The following is a 17,483-nucleotide window of genomic DNA, read 5'->3' on the forward strand; positions in this document are numbered from 1 at the left end:
TTTTGGCTGCCGTTTTTTTTTTTTTTTTTCTCACCTCGTGCTGAGTTGTGTTTTGTAGACAATTAGAGTGTGGTCTTTCTGTCTTTCAGACGGTAAAGACGGCAAAAACAAAGATGCAGCTGCGTCGTCGTCCTCCTCCTCCTCCTCCTCGGTGAAGCCCAGGGTGAAGAGCACCAGCAGCATTGCAGGCATCGCGCTGTGCTGGCAGGGAGTGGTGCAGCGTCAGGTACCACGCTTCAGAGCATCCTTACCTCTTCCCTGAGGCCCATCAGGTGTTCCACATCTACCCTGAGGCCCGTCAGGGACGGTGTTCCACATCTAGGACCCTACAATTTCTTTGATACAGAAAACGCAGATGTTATTGGAGTAGAATTCAACGGATTTCAAATGTAAACACAGGAAAATAATGACAAACAAAAACACATCCCTCTGGTTTGTTGTTGTCTGCTAGCTTAGAAACTACTTCACTAGTGTTTTCAGCGGTGCGTTCAACTGTCCAGGGAGAAACGCTAAAGCCCTGCTTTAACTCGATTTGGAAAAGCAAAAAATAAATAAAAAATAATCCTAATCAGAGAAAATACGCATTTTGCTGACTGAGGGCCCGACACGTCTGATCTGACTGAGGGCCCGACACGTCTGATCTGACTGAGGGCCCGACACGTCTGATCTGACTGAGGGCCCGACACGTCTGATCTGACTGAGGGCCCGACACGTCTGATCTGACTGAGGGCCCGACACGTCTGATCTGACTGAGGGCCCTACATGTCTGATCTGTTTCAATAGGCTTCAGCAGGCGTTGTAGTTCCTAATTTCAAGCCCTGCATATAAAGCAACAATGTGGGATGATAGTTTGAATGCAAACCCAGGCTTGTTGATTGTTTACTTCAGAGAGTAATGCCCTTGAATCTGAGCAGGTGAAGAAGTTCCTGGACTCCACGTGCAGCCTGCCGGACTTTGTGGAGCGCTACAGGAACATGTACCTGCGTCTGAAGAATGCCATGGAGGAGCTGTTTGGCCAGCAGACAGCCTTCGTGTTGGCGCTCCGACACGGCTTCTCTGCCGCCCTGCTGCAGCTCTCCATCCTCACGGCCATGCATGTGAGTATCAACAATCATACCCGTACCCCGACCCCTAACCCCATGGGCATCGGAAGGGAAATGAAAGTGGAGGTGACACCAAAAGGGGTGGTCTGGGGGCCCTCCCCCAGAAAATGTTGAAGCAAAGAGATGCCAATTCCTGTATTCTAGAGCATTTTTACAGGTGGTTTGATACTTTTATCTGGCTATAACAAGAGGAGAAATATCAAATAATGTTGTATATATATAGAGATATTTATTTATATTTCCTGCACAAATTTAACATACTAAATAACATTTCCCTTACATGTTTCTGTCCTTCAACAAGAGAAAGAGAGCTGGCAAGCTTTCATAATGTTGCTCTGCTGCCTAATGACATAATAACATTTCCATATTAGTGTTTCCACATTTCACATAATTTCACATTTCTTGTGTGAACATTAACCAGTTATTCTTTTAGGTAGTATTTTATTCCATAATATTCTTACTTTGCGTTTTGGTACAAAAAAAAAGTTATGTCCATTTTTCTTTTTTCTGCCATGATGGCTGGCTGGCTGGCTGCCTACGTGCACACACACACACACACACACACACACACACACACACACACACACACACACACACACACACACACACACACAGGGGTGAAAATTAACTTTTTGGCTCACGGTGTGTCACCTGCCAAGGGGACTGTAGATGAAAAAATCTACTGGCCAAGTATATCTTTTTTTCAGATAGCCTTCTGAAATCTAGTCGCCAATTGGAAATTTTACCTGCATTTGGCCGGTGGCAGGTGTTCATTTTCAGCCCTGCCACACACACACACACACACTTTGCAGGTTAGTTATTCTCCAAGTAATGTGAACATTAGAGCCAGGCATTAGCATTTGTCACAGTTTACACAACTATATTCTTATACCAGCAACAGCTAGGCTACAAGCTGTGTACAACCTGCATTTGCTTGACTGCAAACTGTGATCACTGAAACTTTAGGCTATGCTCTGCAGTCATATGATTCTTTGTGCTTTAATTCATAGAAAAACGTCTTATAATGACGAGTCGTCTTAGAGATTTACAAATGCAAACCAAAGAAGTGAGCCATAATAGGCTATGGGGCATTAATCTGTTGGCACAACGAGTCGGATGACAAATGCAGCCGGGACACAGAGACCCACTCGGAAAACGTGCTTCCAACCATCTCACTCAGAAAGACTAGCTGAAAATATAGCTACATTACAGTGCTGCTCAAAGTAAGGGAAAGATCCAGCGTGAACTCGGACCATGGCAGAGCTAGGCTACTGGTCCAGGCACTAACGTTAGCTAGCTAACAGTTAGACAGTTTCTCTAGACAGACAGAACACTAGAAGAAACTTGAGAACACACTGTAGAACACAGTATACATGTAGCACAGTAGAACGCAGCTAAAGCGCAGTCAGTTTAATGTGTCGCTGCCACTACCACGGCAAAACATTGGTGCGTTACTGACTATGTATTTCTTCTACAGCTTACCTCCCAGGTTTTTGCTGCAAATGCTAGGTTGACAGTTGTGAATGTGTGTGGGTTGGCAGGTGAGTGAGCGCTTCGCCCAGTACATAGACCTGATGATCCAGGAGAGCGGGGCCGACGGCAACGTGGAGACGCTCACCCGGCTCCAGCAATTCCTGGAGCCCATGCTCTTCTTCTCCGGACTAGAACTCGCAAACACTTTTGAGCACTTTTACAGGTTGGAGAAATATGATCTCTACTATTGATGAGCGAATCACAAAATCGAAACACCAGTTATCATTTGACAAGACTTGTATGGTAATAGTCTCTAAATGCAGGACCCCTGTTCCCTCCCCATCCCCGCTCCAGGTATTATCTGGGGGACCGGCTGCTGGCCCAGGGCAAGGTGTGGCTGGAAAGTGCCGTTATCGAGCAGATCGGCACCTGCTTCCCCAGCCGCTTCCCCCAGCAGATGCTGAAGAACCTGGCGGAGTCCGAGGAGCTGCAGCAGGAGTTCCACCTCTACCGACTGCAGCAGCTGGACAAGACCCTGCAGGACGCTGACGAGGAGGTGAGGCCGGGCCAGCGACCCTTACCCTTACCCTTACCCTTACCCTTACCCTACCCCTGACTAGGGATGGGTCTCGAAAACCCATTCTATTAAGACCCGGTTCAAGGATTTCGAGAAACTCGATAAAAAGAGCTTATCGATTCTGCTATCGAGACTAGCACGTCCTATGATAACGTAATGTCAATTTTAAATCTTGTGAGACGAGTCACGTCATTTCAATCCATCCGCGGTTTAAATAAAAAAGATACTATGGCCTCCCGCACCGCTTTATTTCTCATTTTTCGTTACTAGCCACAACTAGTGAATGAATGAATGAGCCACTGTAGTCTGTTATACTAACACGTTTTTGTAGCCTTTAGCAAGCGGATGACAGAGGGAATCTAGCTTGCAAAGAAGGCATCTAGATTTAAGGACTGTCAATGTCAACGTAAAATAGCCTAATAGTGCATAGCATAGCACTTGCATGTATAATGTGAGGGGGGCAGGGAGGGGGAGGGGGAGGGGGAGGGGGAGAGAGAGAAAGGGAGGGAGGGAGAGAGGGAAGAAGGGGATTTCTCTAATACTGTTTAGTTAAGAGCAGCCATTTGTTATGTAATGGTGTGTTGTTATGTAAAGCATAGCCTATAGGCTACTTTATTTAATTTATATGCAGTATAATTTATTTTTTGTCTTTTCACGTTATGCCCTGTGTGGTAGTGTCACAATCCCAAATAAAACAATACCAATTCGGTTCTTTTAAGAATTTATAGTTGTCTTTCCATCAAATAGTAGAAAAGTAGGGTATCGATAGTGGGATCGATAAAGCAGTCTCAATAATGGTATCAGTATCGATAAAAATTGACAAGACCCATCCCTACCCCTGACCCTGTCTCTAACCCTGACCCTAACCTTAACCTGAGGTCAGGGCAGCGACACACTCTGACAAAGCACTGCAACCCACTAGCTTTCCCAGTGCACTCTAAACAGCTGTGAGCAGCTGTAAGCTTAGCGCTGTTCAGCTACAGTACATACAGCTCGCTGGTGGACACAGTTGTTTGGGTCTTTGTTCTGCTAGCTGTTGATCAGATTGTCTGTGCAGATATTCAGAGTTGTAGCAACGTTGTTGACTGATTGATTCCTGTGTGTCTGCGGGGCAGATGATGGAGGAGCAGGCGTCAGAGCCGGAGGAGGAGAGCGAGGTGAAGGTGCTGGTCCTGTCTCCGCGCTGCTGGGCCGTGTCGTCCCCCTGCTACCTGGACAGCCCTAGCAGACACCTCCCCCAGCAGCTCTGCAGCTACCTGGCAGAGTTCACCGACTTCTACGCCAACAGTCAGTCCCTCGTCCTCAAAGCTGTACTATACTACATGTTTAGCTTATAGCTTAGCTGATACGCAACAATTGTGTCCTCTTATTGATAGAAAGTCATTCAGATGTAAAAACCTTCTGGATGTGTGTTTGTGTACATGCCTGTTTATGTATGGTATGAGCCACACTAAGACCTGGATGTGTGTGTGTGTTTGTAGGGATGGGATGATGCCATTTTTTTCAGACAGAGTACGAATACTCACTTTTGTGTACTTGCCGATACTGAGTACTGATACAAGTACTTTTAATAATACTGCAATTTTCAATTACCAAAACCAGGCTCGGAATATCAATAGCGAAGTAGCTACAAACAAGCCAAGTGCAATGTCGGATCCTAACTATGCTAGATAACTAGCAAGCTTGTACAGTAGCTAGGTTAGGGCTGTCAACTTACACAGGTTTGATTCAGTGAAGCACTCAAAGCTATGAAACAATGGTGGCTTCCAGGAGGCTAATGTTCTAATGTAAGCTAACGTTAGCTAGCTCAATTTAGGCTATATAAACATTATCTTGCACCTTTTATCACTCCAACCCTGTTTCTAGCTTGCAGTAAGGTTAAGATATTCGTAGAAGCATGTTTGATATTCCTAAATCCGGAGAGACATCTCTCCCTCGCTTTCGGACTTGAAGCCTGTATTGCGCAACATACTGTAGTTGTGGCTTTTCCTACGTTAAATGCAATTATTGTTAGTCGCTTTGGATAAAAGCGTCTGCTAAGTGAGTGTAATGTAATGTAACGTTATGACAACGTTGGTATCGGTTTGGAGTATCCGGTCATTCTTACGAGAACATGAGCGCAGTATCAACCTTGATACCGATACTGGTATCGGTGCATCCCTATTTGTTTGTTTCAGGCCAATGCATGTACGGTATGAGCCACACCAAGTCAGCCATGTAGTTGTTTGTTTGTTTGTTTCAGGCCAGTGTATGTACGGTATGAGCCACACTAAGTCAGCCATGTATTTGTTTGTTTGTTTGTTTCAGGCCAGTGTATGTACGGTATGAGCCACACTAAGCCGCGGCGTCTCCAGTGGACGTGGCTGGGCCATGCGGAGCTGCGTTACGGGTCCTGCACCCTCTACGTGTCCACGCTGCAGATGTTCATCCTGCTGCACTTCAACCATCAGGAGGTAACAACCTCAGTCAAGTTCTATTATCTCTGTAGTAGAGAAGAGTGTTTTGCGTGTTGTAGGAGGTGTGTGTGGAGTAGGGCTGCACGATTATGACAAAAGATAATTGCAATTATTTGCTTCAAAATGGTAATTGCGATTAATAATTGCGATTAATATTTAATATATAATAATATATAATAACCAAAATGCTCCCAAATCACGGATGTTGATCCCTTTCTTACTACTAACTCACTGACCTCGTTTTCGCTCATTTTTTCACTACTCACCGCTGCGGGTACTCTTGTGACACTGGTCTTGACCTACTGCTATCTGTCTTCTCTGAAATTGCTGCGCCCAGCGCACTCAGTGGGAACGCATGTGATTGGTCAGACAGCATAAGCGCCTGTGATTCGTCCGTGTCCTAGCACACTCAATTCAAAGCAAAATTATTAATCACATTAAAGGAGTAGTAAAGGGAAAATGCATGTTTAGCCCTGTTTTAAGGTTACTTATGATGATATACAATGGTTCAGATCAAAGACAAGAAACTCAACGAGGTGTTAGTTGGTGTGCTGACATATAATTCGCCATAAAGTAAGATTCTAGGTTATCTGGAAAGGCTTTTTTAAATATTTAGCATAGAACTATTTAGTCGCAGCACATACGTGTGTAACCTTCCGCAAACTAGGTAGCCTAGCAACATAAACAATAACAATAGCTACCGTAAGTAGTTCCGCTTCCTGAATCCCCTCTGCGGATTGATCTACACATCTACAACGGTCGCTTCAATACAAGTCGATGGATTTCATAAAATGATCAATAAAACCCTACAGGATTCATACTTTGTGGCAAATTTGATGTCAGAACACCAACGGACACCAATTACCCCCTCGGTGAGCTTCTTGTCTTTGAAATCGAGTGTTTAACATGTTTTTGAATGATTTTTCAAGGTGCCCACCCACATCCCTTGTATGACCTTAAACGGTGGTAGAGCAATTATCAGACTTTCTCAAAAGTGCTAGTTTTGTTAACGTTTTGATCTGAACCATTGTATATGATCATAATTAACCTTAAAACAGGGCTAAACATGCATTTTCCCTTTACTACTCCTTTAATTGCGGCCTTTTGCGATTAGTTAATTGCGGAAGTCAAAATCACGATTTCGATTCATTCACGATTAATTGTGCAGCCCTAGTGTGGAGGCCCTCCAGCAGGCCCCAAGGCTCTCCTAGATAAACCTCTTGTTCTCCATGTTGTAGGAGGTGTGAAAGCCCCAAGGCTCTCCTAGATGAGCCTCTTGTTCTCCGTGTTGTAGGAGGTGTGAAAGCCCCAAGGCTCTCCTAGATGAGCCTCTTGTTCTCCATGTTGTAGGAGGTGTGAAAGCCTCAGGGCTCTCCTAGATAAACCTCTTGTTCTCCGTGTTGTAGGAGGTGTGAAAGCCTCAGGGCTCTCCTAGATAAACCTCTTGTTCTCCATGTTGCAGGAGGTGTGAAAGCCTCAGGGCTCTCCTAGATAAACCTCTTGTTCTCCATGTTGTAGGAGGTGTGAAAGCCTCAGGGCTCTCCTAGATAAACCTCTTGTTCTCCGTGTTGCAGGAGGTGTGTGCGGAGGCCCTTCAGCAGGCCTCAGGGCTCTCCTCAGCGGTGCTGGTCCACGCGCTGTCTCCCCTCACCGGAGAGAAGGGTGTCGTCACTCACGTCAGCCCCAGCAGTGACCTCTCTAAGGGTGAGCGCTTAACTGATCTTATATACTGTACTTCTAAATGAAGTTAATGACATACCTAGTGCATCTATATAACTGGGACGGAAATTGGCAGGGACCTCCTGATTTAATACTATCCCGATACTTAGGTGCCAAATCGAGATATTGCAATTTTTGTAGGTATTGTGATTCGTTATTACGATTTATTTTAACATTATTGCAAAATGATTTTTTTTGTTTTTTTTCAGTTGAACCTTAAAATACTATATTCAAATTCACTTCGCTTTCCAAGTTTTATTTCAGCTTAACATGAGCAAGTTCTTAACTTAATAATTAGGGCCCGAGCACTGGCGGTGCGAGGCCCTATTGAAATTGTAAGGATTACAATTATTATTCTCCTTCTCCTCCTACCTTCTTCTTCTCCCCAAACAAATGCCTTTTTGGCGGCCTAAACATCGATGAAAACGGATGAAATTTTGCAGATACGTCAGTCCCAGTGAAAAATGTTATATTTCATGGGTGACGGAAATGAGCGTGGCAAAACGTCTCAAGAGCGCCCCCTGGAAAATTTAAAATGGCGAGCCCCACCTTTCAGTTTGATGTAGGCGAACGAATTTCGGTGGGCATATGTAGTTCATCGAGACACACTAAAATGTCTCTTGGAGCTATACCAAAAATCGAACAGGAAGTCCGCCATTTTGCTCTTAATGTGCCATTTTGTCCTTGTTTTTACCATTTCCATGCCTCGTACTTTAACGAACTCCTACAGATTTCATCCCATCAACTTAATATTCGGTCAGCTTCATCTTAAGACCTTTGTGATCAAAAGTTATTAAAAAAAATAGTTTTCACCAAACACCCTTTCCGTGGCGCCCCGCCAAAGTTTGACATTTCGCCATGAAACACCAAGTCCTCATAACTCCTCCATACATTATCCAATTTGTCTATTTATCTATGTGTCAGTATTGTGTCATACTTATAGCGCCACCTATTGGTGAAACAGTAAGTCCTCATAACTCCTACATACATTATCCGATTTGCACCAAATTGCTGACGATTCATGAAGGTCGCATTCTGAACACATCTATGCGTCAGTATTGAGTCACACTTACAGCGCCACCTACTGGTGAAACAGGAATTACTCATAACTCCTACATGCGTTATCCGATTTACTCCAAATTGCTCAGGGTTGATGAAGGTCGCGTCCTGGACACATCTGTCAGTATTGAGTCATACTTATAGCGCCGCCTACAGGTCAAGCAGGAAGTCATCATAACTCCTACATACATTGTCCGATTTACTCAACATTTCTCACGCTTCATCAAGGTACCGTCCTGAACACATCTATGCGTCGGTATTGAGTCACGCTTAGAGCACCACCTACTGGTGACAGGAAGTTTCTCTCAGTACTGGACACTGAAATAGCACACCCTCTAACGGCGCCGCACCCCGACACGCGTGGGGTGCTAGGGTCCGCTCACTGCTGCTCGCAGCCCTAGTGTTGAATAGTATTTCTATCTTTCCAAGTTTTATTTCGGGCCTACAAGGCAGCCAGCAAATAAGAGGAAATAAATAAAAATGTGCCCTATTATTGTTGAATGCATATCCCCTTAAAATGCATACAAACTGTACTGTGTTTCTTTAAGCTGACAGTCCTAACCTAGCTAGCTACTGACGGTCTTAACCTAGCTAGCTTCTTCATGAACTTCATAGTGTTCCGTTCTACCATGAAGGAAATCATTAATGTATTTGCGGCAAACTTGAAAATCAGAAAATTGAGGCAGCATGGAAATTTAAAAACCCTCACACACAAGAAGCACAATTTGTGACTAAATAGATTTTTTGAGGGTTAAAGATTGTTTCATTTGTGTATTGAAGGTAACCTTTTCCCTCTCTGACCACAGGAGTGCTGAGGTTGAACAAGCGCGCTCTGACCCAGAGCGAGGACAGCCACAGCTACTGCTACCTGCTGCCCAGGCAGACCTACCTGAACGTCGATGAGGATGCCGCCTGCACACTGGAGAGGAAGAGGAACTTCATCTACTGCCTGATCGTCAAGATCATGAAGGCAGAGAAGGAGATGCACATTGACAACCTGGTGTTCAAGGTGAAGCCTCTTCCTGCCTCCGTCTCACACTCCAACTCTTGTATGAGTTTAATTTGGGACGTAAACATACATGCCTGTTTGTGGTGCTGTTTCTATGTAGGCCAGTCAGGTGCCAGTGATTAATTCTAATTTGACCGATAAAAAAACACAAACATGACCTCCCCTCATCGTCCTGGGGCAGGTGCTGGACACGTGCCAGCAGCAGGAGGCGGACCGTTCTGCGGGCGCCGTGCGGTTCAGCTGCAGCACCACGGACGTGCTATCCTGCATCATGCACGTTATCAGCAAGGGCTACGTCAGGCGCAATGAGGACAGCCCCCACATCGTGGAGTTCCTGTCCGAGGACCCCTCCACGCCCCAGAAGGGCCAGGCACACTTCTCCTTCAGCAAGACGGAGCTGAAGAAGGATCCCAGCGGCAGCAGCGAGGCCGACATCAGGTGTGGGGATGAACCTTGACCCTAGTGGGGGAGGCCGGGGTTTTATTCATGTTGAAGGGTTAGGGTTAGGGTTAGGGTTCAGCCTCTGGTGTGATACTGTGCATCAGGCTTAGCTTTGTTTTCCAAAGGGAGAAAAGGAGAACTCCAATGCCAAAATATAACCAAGAAAACTAACAGACTTTCTGTTCTCTTCTCATGTCGTTTCTATTCCCTCTCTGATGTTTGGCTTGATAAAAAGTAGAGTGAACCAGGGCTTGGTTTCTTCAGTTAAACAGTTCTATATTCTGTGCTAGTTTGTTGACCCACACTGTGGTTGCATGGCTTTGCCTTACTATCGTTCAGGTTTACCACTGTTCATTCCCATTTTCTCAAACGAACCAGCTGCTCTGTTACCTCAGTGAGTGCAGTATAAAAGATGCGCTTAAACAGGCAAAATGCAAATAAATGTTTTATAACCTAAACACATTGAATAAAGAAAACTTAAAACGTTGAACCGTGTTTGTTGCTCTCTTATTTTGTGTGGTTAATATGTCATATCATCATGGATTGGGGAATGGGGGGATACTTAAAAGAAACAGAGCCACTATGACCTTAGGAACCCTGCTGTTCATGATGACGCTGGTAGAGCCGGAACGACAGAGCCATGAAGTTCCGGTCTTGATCCCATCTTGGTTCCAGCTCATTGTGACCCGATGTGTGTGCTCCCCCTACAGCCTGGGAGGCCTCCTAGCAGCGCCCCAAAGCGCGGAGGACGGCGTGCTGGAGGCGGTGCTGTTCTCCATGGGCCGGACCATGACGCAGGACGAGGTCCGGCAGCTGATGCAGCGCACCGTCCAGCAGGTGTCTAGCACGCTCAGCCTGGACCTGGACCGCGCCCAGCACCTTCTGGTCCACTGCAGGTGGAACGTGGACCTGATGATCCAGCGCTACACGGACGACCTGGACAGCCTGGTCATGGCAGCCGGGCTAAAGGGCAGGAACCCGCAGCCGCCGCCCAGCCCCGTGGTCAGCTGCCCGGTCTGCCTCATCGCCCAGACGGCCGAGGCCGAGGCCGCGCCCACGCTCTGCTGCCTGCACTTCTGCTGCCGGGTGAGTCTAACCCTAACTACCCCTACCCCACTACGGCTGTTGGGTGAGTCTAACTCTACCCCTACCCCACTACGGCTGTTGGGTGAGTTTAACGGCCTTAAATGGCTTTCACACAATGCTACAAGAGTAAACAATTTGATAATCATTCAGCTGGATTTTATTTTGCATTATATACTATTTGACACAGTGAATGGCTGTCTACTATAGCTCTACACAAACAATTTAAGATAATATAATTTCACATGTTCAATAATAATAATAATAATAATTGTATAGCACATTTCATACAAAGAAATGCAGCTCAAAATGCTTTACAACAGAGAAGTGCTGAAGAAGAGTGCTTCACATAAAAATAGACATAAAATGAACATAAAAGCAGGGAAAATAAAATGGAAGATAAAACATAATATTGTATTTTTTTTTTGTATAAAAGTTAAGAAATCTAGTAAAATACAACATTGGGAACCCTTCTCGAAATCAAATAGCATTGTTACCTTTTAAAAGGCAGACTTCAATGAGCGGCCATTGGCCCGGTCCTCTGACGTGTAGGTATAAGTTATGAAGGCCGACGTCTGTCAATCCTCTTTGACAGCTTAGCACTTTTTAAATCTTTATTCCTCAACAAGGTTCCCACAATTTTTTATTGATACCACTTCCTCCTCAAATTGTGTGCAGTTTGACTGTGGTATAACTGTTATTAAATTTGACTGTGGTATAACTGTGTTATTCAGTTTGACTGTGGTATAACTGTGTTATTCAGTTTGACTGTGGTATAACTGTGTTATTCAGTTTGACTGTGGTATAACTGTGTTATTCAGTTTGACTGTGGTATAACTGTGTTATTCAGTTTGACTGTGGTATAACTGTGTTATTCAGTTTGACTGTGGTATAACTGTGTTGTTGTTCTAGTCCTGCTGGCAAGAGTACCTGACGGCCAGGATCGAGCAGAACCTGGTGATGAGCTGCGACTGTCCAATCACAGACTGCCGAGCTCAGCCCACCTCCCAGTTCTTCTTAAACATCCTCACCGACAAGGACACCATCTCCAAGGTCGGTCCCCTCACTGTAGCCTGACACTTGCCATTTCGTTTCACTTCATTATTTAGTCTGAAAGTGCTCCCATTGCTGCCGTTTTCCCAGATGGCAGGAGAAGAAGGAGTCCTCAGTGATTAGTTCATCCCCTAACAAATCAAAGCATTTGACATCACATTCAAAGGATGCTGATTGGCCTAGTTGGAATTCCAACCGATAAATCACTCTGGATGAGTGCTTTTCCAGACCCTGAATCCAATTGCGGAAATAAAAGTAGGCGGGCAATTCAGGGGCTGGAGCCAGGCTACCCTCACTGGTCAATCAGGAAAATACATTTTAACCCCCAGTCAGTCTCACTGCTTTTGAAATACATAGGGCTCACTTCAGCATGTACTTTTAGTGTTGGAATGACCTGCTAAAAGTAGTCTGTTGTTCTTCAGTATGACCTGGTGTTGTTCTATTCTGTGGTTCTCCAGTATGATCTGGTGTTTTGTTCTGTGGTTCTCCAGTATGACCTGGTGTTCTTGTGTTCTGTGGTTCTCCAGTATGACCTGGTGGTGTTCTGCTCTGTGGTTCTTCAGTGTGATCTGGTGTTCTGTTCTGTGGTTCTCCAGTATGATCTGGTATTCTGTTCTGTGGTTCTCCAGTATGATCTTGTGTTCTGTGGTTCTCCAGCATGACCTGGTGGTGTTCTGCTCTGTGGTTCTTCAGTATGATCTGGTGTTCTGTTCTATGGTTCTCCAGTGTGACCTGATGTTCTTCTGTTCTGTGGTTCCCAGTATGACCTGGTGTTCTGTGGTTCTCCAGTATGACCTGGTGTTCTGTGGTTCCCAGTATGACCTGGTGTTCTGTGGTTCCCAGTATGACCTGGTGTTCTGTGGTTCCCAGTATGACCTGGTGTTCTGTGGTTCTCCAGTATGACCTGATGTTCTTCTGTTCTGTGGTTCTCCAGTATGACCTGGTGTTCTGTTCTGTGATTCTCCAGTATTACATGGTGTTGTTCTGTTCTGTGGTTCCCAGTATGACCTGGTGTTCTGTGGTTCTCCAGTATGACCTGGTGTTCTTGTGTTCTGCGGTTCTCCAGTATGAGAGCGCCCTGCTGCGCGGGTATGTGGAGTGCTGCTCCAACCTGACGTGGTGCACCAACCCCCAGGGCTGTGACCAGATCCTGTGCAAGGAGAGCATCGGCAGCATGGGCACCTGCTCCACGTGCTGCTGGTCCTCCTGCTTCAGCTGCAACTTCCCAGAGGTCAGCAAAGGCATGACTGTTATCTGTGCATATTTCCCTAATACTGACTGAGAAACTTATTTTAGTGCAAATTTAGTATAAATACAAAATGTTTGGCACTCTAATAGAAATTCTTTGAATTGGTGTCAGTCTATTTTGATGTTCTTACTCATCTTTTCCCAGGAAGCCAAACCTCCGTTTCTCCCGTCTCTACTACCCAGCTAAACTGTATCTCTCCCTCAGGCCCACTACCCAGCCAGCTGCAGCCACATGTCCCAGTGGATGGACGACGGCGGCTACTACGAGGGCATGAGCATGGAGGCCCAGAGCAAGCACCTGGCTAAGCTCATCTCCAAGCGCTGTCCCAGCTGCCAGGCGCAGATAGAGAAGAATGAAGGCTGCCTACAGTAAGCACACACACACACACCCCTGCCTACAGTAAGCACACACACACACCCCTGCCTACAGTAAGCACACACACACACACCCCTGCCTACAGTAAGCACACACACACACCCCTGCCTACAGTAAGCACACACACACACCCCTGCCTACAGTAAGCACACAAACACACCCCTGCCTACAGTAAGCACACACACACACCCCTGCCTACAGTAAGCACACACACACACACCTGCCTACAGTAAGCACACACACACACCCCTGCCTACAGTAAGCACACACACACACCCCTGCCTACAGTAAGCACACAAACACCCCTGCCTACAGTAAGCACAGACACACCCCTGCCTACAGTAAGCACACACACACACCCCTGCCTACAGTAAGCACACACACACACACCTGCCTACAGTAAGCACACACACACACACCTGCCTACAGTAAGCACACACACACACCCCTGCCTACAGTAAGCACACACACACACCCCTGCCTACAGTAAGCACACAAACACCCCTGCCTACAGTAAGCACAGACACACCCCTGCCTACAGTAAGCACACACACACACACCTGCCTACAGTAAGCACACACACACACCCCTGCCTACAGTAAGCACACACACACACCCCTGCCTACAGTAAGCACACAAACACAGCTGCCTACAGTAAGCACACAAACACACCCCTGCCTACAGTAAGCACACACACACACCCCTGCCTACAGTAAGCACACACACACACCCCTGCCTACAGTAAGCACACCCACAAACACATTTTCCTTCAATCCACAGATTAAGTATTGTTTATTTGCCATTAATATGCATTCTGGCTAAAGTTTTGTTTGTATCTTTCCAACTCCCCAGCATGACTTGTGCCAAATGTAACCATGGCTTTTGCTGGAGGTGCCTCAAGCCATGGAAACCGACCCACAAAGATTACTACAATTGTTCTGCCATGGTTAGTCTTTAGGACCAGATCAAAGACATGTTGTGTTTGCCTGATTTAAGTGAATTCCCCTAGAAAGTTATCCTACGACATGGGCTGCTTTGTTTCCTCCTGCGGGGTTTGTCCAGTTCAGAAATATGTGCCTCTTCTGCATTCTAAGGTGAGTAAAGCTGCCAGGCAGGAGAAGAAGTTCCAAGACTACAACGAGAGATGCACCTTCCATAACCAGGCCAAGGTGAGACAGACAGGGGCGCGTCTCGGACAGACACAGACTCGCTGGACCACGTCCTTATATATGGACAGAAGGTTGCCCCAAGTGATCATCTGATGATGTCATGCTTCTGTTAAGGACTTTGCCATCAATCTGGAAAGCAAAGTGTCCTCCATCAACGAAGCCCTGCAGATGAAATCCCTGACGTTCGTCATTGATGCCTGCAAGATCCTCGCTCAGGCTCGCAAGGTAACGGACTGATGATGATGATTAGTAGACATCAGGCAGGTACAGTGCAGTAGCAGTTACTAGACATCAGGGAGGTAGTACAGTAGCTGTGTGCACATTCAACCTGTTTTTAGGCCAGCTGCAGGATAAAAAACATAATCCTAGAGGAAAATGATATCCCACATTGGATTATGGCTCCCAGTACTTTATTCAACAATGTTTCAACCAAACAGGGTCCCCCTCAGGCAAAATGACTTGTGTGACAGGGAGCCAGGTATACAGTAGGTAGTGAGCCAAAGACATCACATTTCACATCACTGCCACCCAATTAAATAGGCTATGGTGCATTGGCCATTTTCTATAATGCAGTAAAACAAGTTTGAAGTAAATATACAGAGCCATGTCATTGGCTCACTACCTATATACACCTCACTACCTATATAGTACGTACACCTATCATGTTAGTCACTACCTATATACACCTGTCATGTGAGTCACTTTGCCTGAATAGGACCCTGTTGGGTCTAAACGTTGCTCATGGAATAAGTAGGGAAATTAGAATAATCGCCTCTATCCCAACGACAGCGGATCCATGAGCCGCCCAAACACGGCCGGCCATTTACCTCCATTCATCTTTTGGACTTGGTTTCAGGAGTGAAAAATCCCCGCCATTCATTGTCAATGAGGGGAATTGAAACTAGAGATGGGTCCGATCCAGTATCGGGATCGGGCTCCAGTCCAGACGTGGTTCACAGATCGTGTATCGGCCTGACGTTGCCGATCCACATACCGATCCAGATGAAGTGAAAGGGCTTCAGTATTCATTCATTCAATCATAGATTACAGTTCACATTTCCCTCAGTCCAGTGTCTAGTTCGCCAAACTAGCCTACCTTTTCAGATCGTTCGCTTACAGTTTGTTTGCAAACGTTTGGTGCAAAAACAAACGTTATGCTGAAAAAGGTTCGGAAATAGTTTGGAACATTTGCGAGTGAAAGTGTCTAGTTGCAAGAGCTGCTCGAATTGGTTACACTAGACGGTGACGGAAGATTTCCAAAAGCAAATGCGCCTATTTGGCAATATTTTGGATTTAAACCCAATGCTAATGGGGAACCTGATAACATTAATGAGGCAATCTGTAAACTTGAGCCATTTCTACTACAGCCATATGACACCATTGCTCTCTATTGAGGCTGAGAGCCACTCTGTTGCATGTGTGGAGTGACAGGAGAGCAGATCAGACAGGGTCTCATCCCAAGCTTATATTTTACAAATTATATTTTACAGTTTACTTTTTATTTGATGAAAGTGGGTGCTGATATGAGAAAATGAATATATAGGACTAAGTAGGACTCAATGATTGTTTCATTGTTAGGCCTACATCCAGTATACAAATAGTCATATGTTGGGTAAAACTGATGAGTAAAATGATTGTGAACAAATAGCTAAAAACTGCACTATCCAGTGTAGGTGGTCAAGGTCTGCTCCCTTTTAAAGGACCCTAACCCTAACCCTTTAAAGGACTTATAACTTTATCAGAGTGCCAGCTTCTAGCCACCTTGACCACCTACACTGGATAGTGCAGGTTTTAGCTATTTGTTCATCTACAACTAGCCCTACCCTTGAAGAGCACCTGGACTACCATTTTACATACAGTAGCCAACACTGCTTTGACCCAGCGCAGCACTCTCAATCTTTTATCTTCTAAAATGATTATATTTTGGCTCCTCAACAAGATACAAGATATCCTTATAATAAAAACAGTTCAGTGCAACATAGTAGCAATACAGTAAGAATATGGTGTGTATAAAGTGTATGTTAATAATAATTAAGTTAATGATAAATAATTATTCAAGAAAAAAGACAGCTGGTATCGGATCTGATCCAAATTCTGGTATGATATTCTGGAAAAGAAAAGTGGATTGGATCAGTACATCTCTAATTGAAATGGACATATCAGTACATATATATCATATCAGTATCATATCAGTACATCTCTAATTGAAATGGACATATCTCTAATTGAAATGGACATATCTCGACACGGGAAAGTCGCAGAGACATGGGCTTAGACATTATGGTAAAGCTCTCGAACTAACGAATGCAGCAATACGATACATGTCCTGCTCACACACACGTTTGCACACACAGAGCCAGGACATGCATTCATGAGTGGAGGTCTGTGCTCTCCGAGCACCATTTCTAGTTATTTACTGGTTTGTTCTGTCATTTTCCACCGTGACTAACCCTGGTGTTTGCTGTGGCCTGATCAGGTGCTGGCCTACGCGTGTGTGTACAGCTACTACAACCAGGACACTGAGAAGATGGATGTGATGGAGCAGCAGATGGAGGCTCTGGACCTCCACACCAATGCCCTGCAGATCCTGCTGGGTAAGATCTAACAACATCCCCAACAGCCCTCTATTGAAGTGCTGATTAGAAGTAGTCAGACATTTCTGCTGCTATTGTTGATGTAGGTTTTATGCTGGTTATATAAGATTGTATTAAATATTT

At 45.3% G+C, this 17,483-nt stretch overlaps 1 protein-coding gene across 2 annotated transcripts in view; it reads left to right on the plus strand.

Annotated features, from left to right (window-relative positions):
• cul9 (cullin 9) overlaps window positions 1-17,483 on the plus strand; it is a 56,455-nt gene that overhangs the window by 37,169 nt on the left and 1,803 nt on the right. For both annotated transcript variants that reach the window (XM_084458521.1, XM_084458522.1), the window contains exons 23-39: window positions 90-226; window positions 915-1,097; window positions 2,645-2,799; window positions 2,931-3,132; window positions 4,269-4,440; window positions 5,461-5,606; window positions 7,184-7,313; window positions 9,194-9,396; window positions 9,578-9,834; window positions 10,548-10,923; window positions 11,833-11,973; window positions 13,040-13,204; window positions 13,427-13,590; window positions 14,450-14,543; window positions 14,692-14,766; window positions 14,881-14,991; window positions 17,243-17,360. In XM_084458521.1, the coding sequence (XP_084314647.1) occupies window positions 90-226; window positions 915-1,097; window positions 2,645-2,799; window positions 2,931-3,132; window positions 4,269-4,440; window positions 5,461-5,606; window positions 7,184-7,313; window positions 9,194-9,396; window positions 9,578-9,834; window positions 10,548-10,923; window positions 11,833-11,973; window positions 13,040-13,204; window positions 13,427-13,590; window positions 14,450-14,543; window positions 14,692-14,766; window positions 14,881-14,991; window positions 17,243-17,360 (2,829 nt within the window). The remainder of the gene's footprint in view (window positions 1-89; window positions 227-914; window positions 1,098-2,644; window positions 2,800-2,930; window positions 3,133-4,268; window positions 4,441-5,460; window positions 5,607-7,183; window positions 7,314-9,193; window positions 9,397-9,577; window positions 9,835-10,547; window positions 10,924-11,832; window positions 11,974-13,039; window positions 13,205-13,426; window positions 13,591-14,449; window positions 14,544-14,691; window positions 14,767-14,880; window positions 14,992-17,242; window positions 17,361-17,483) is intronic.

Source organism: Borostomias antarcticus (assembly GCF_949987555.1).
Source record: "Borostomias antarcticus genome assembly, chromosome: 25".
In the NCBI taxonomy this organism is placed as follows: Eukaryota; Metazoa; Chordata; class Actinopteri; order Stomiiformes; family Stomiidae; genus Borostomias; species Borostomias antarcticus.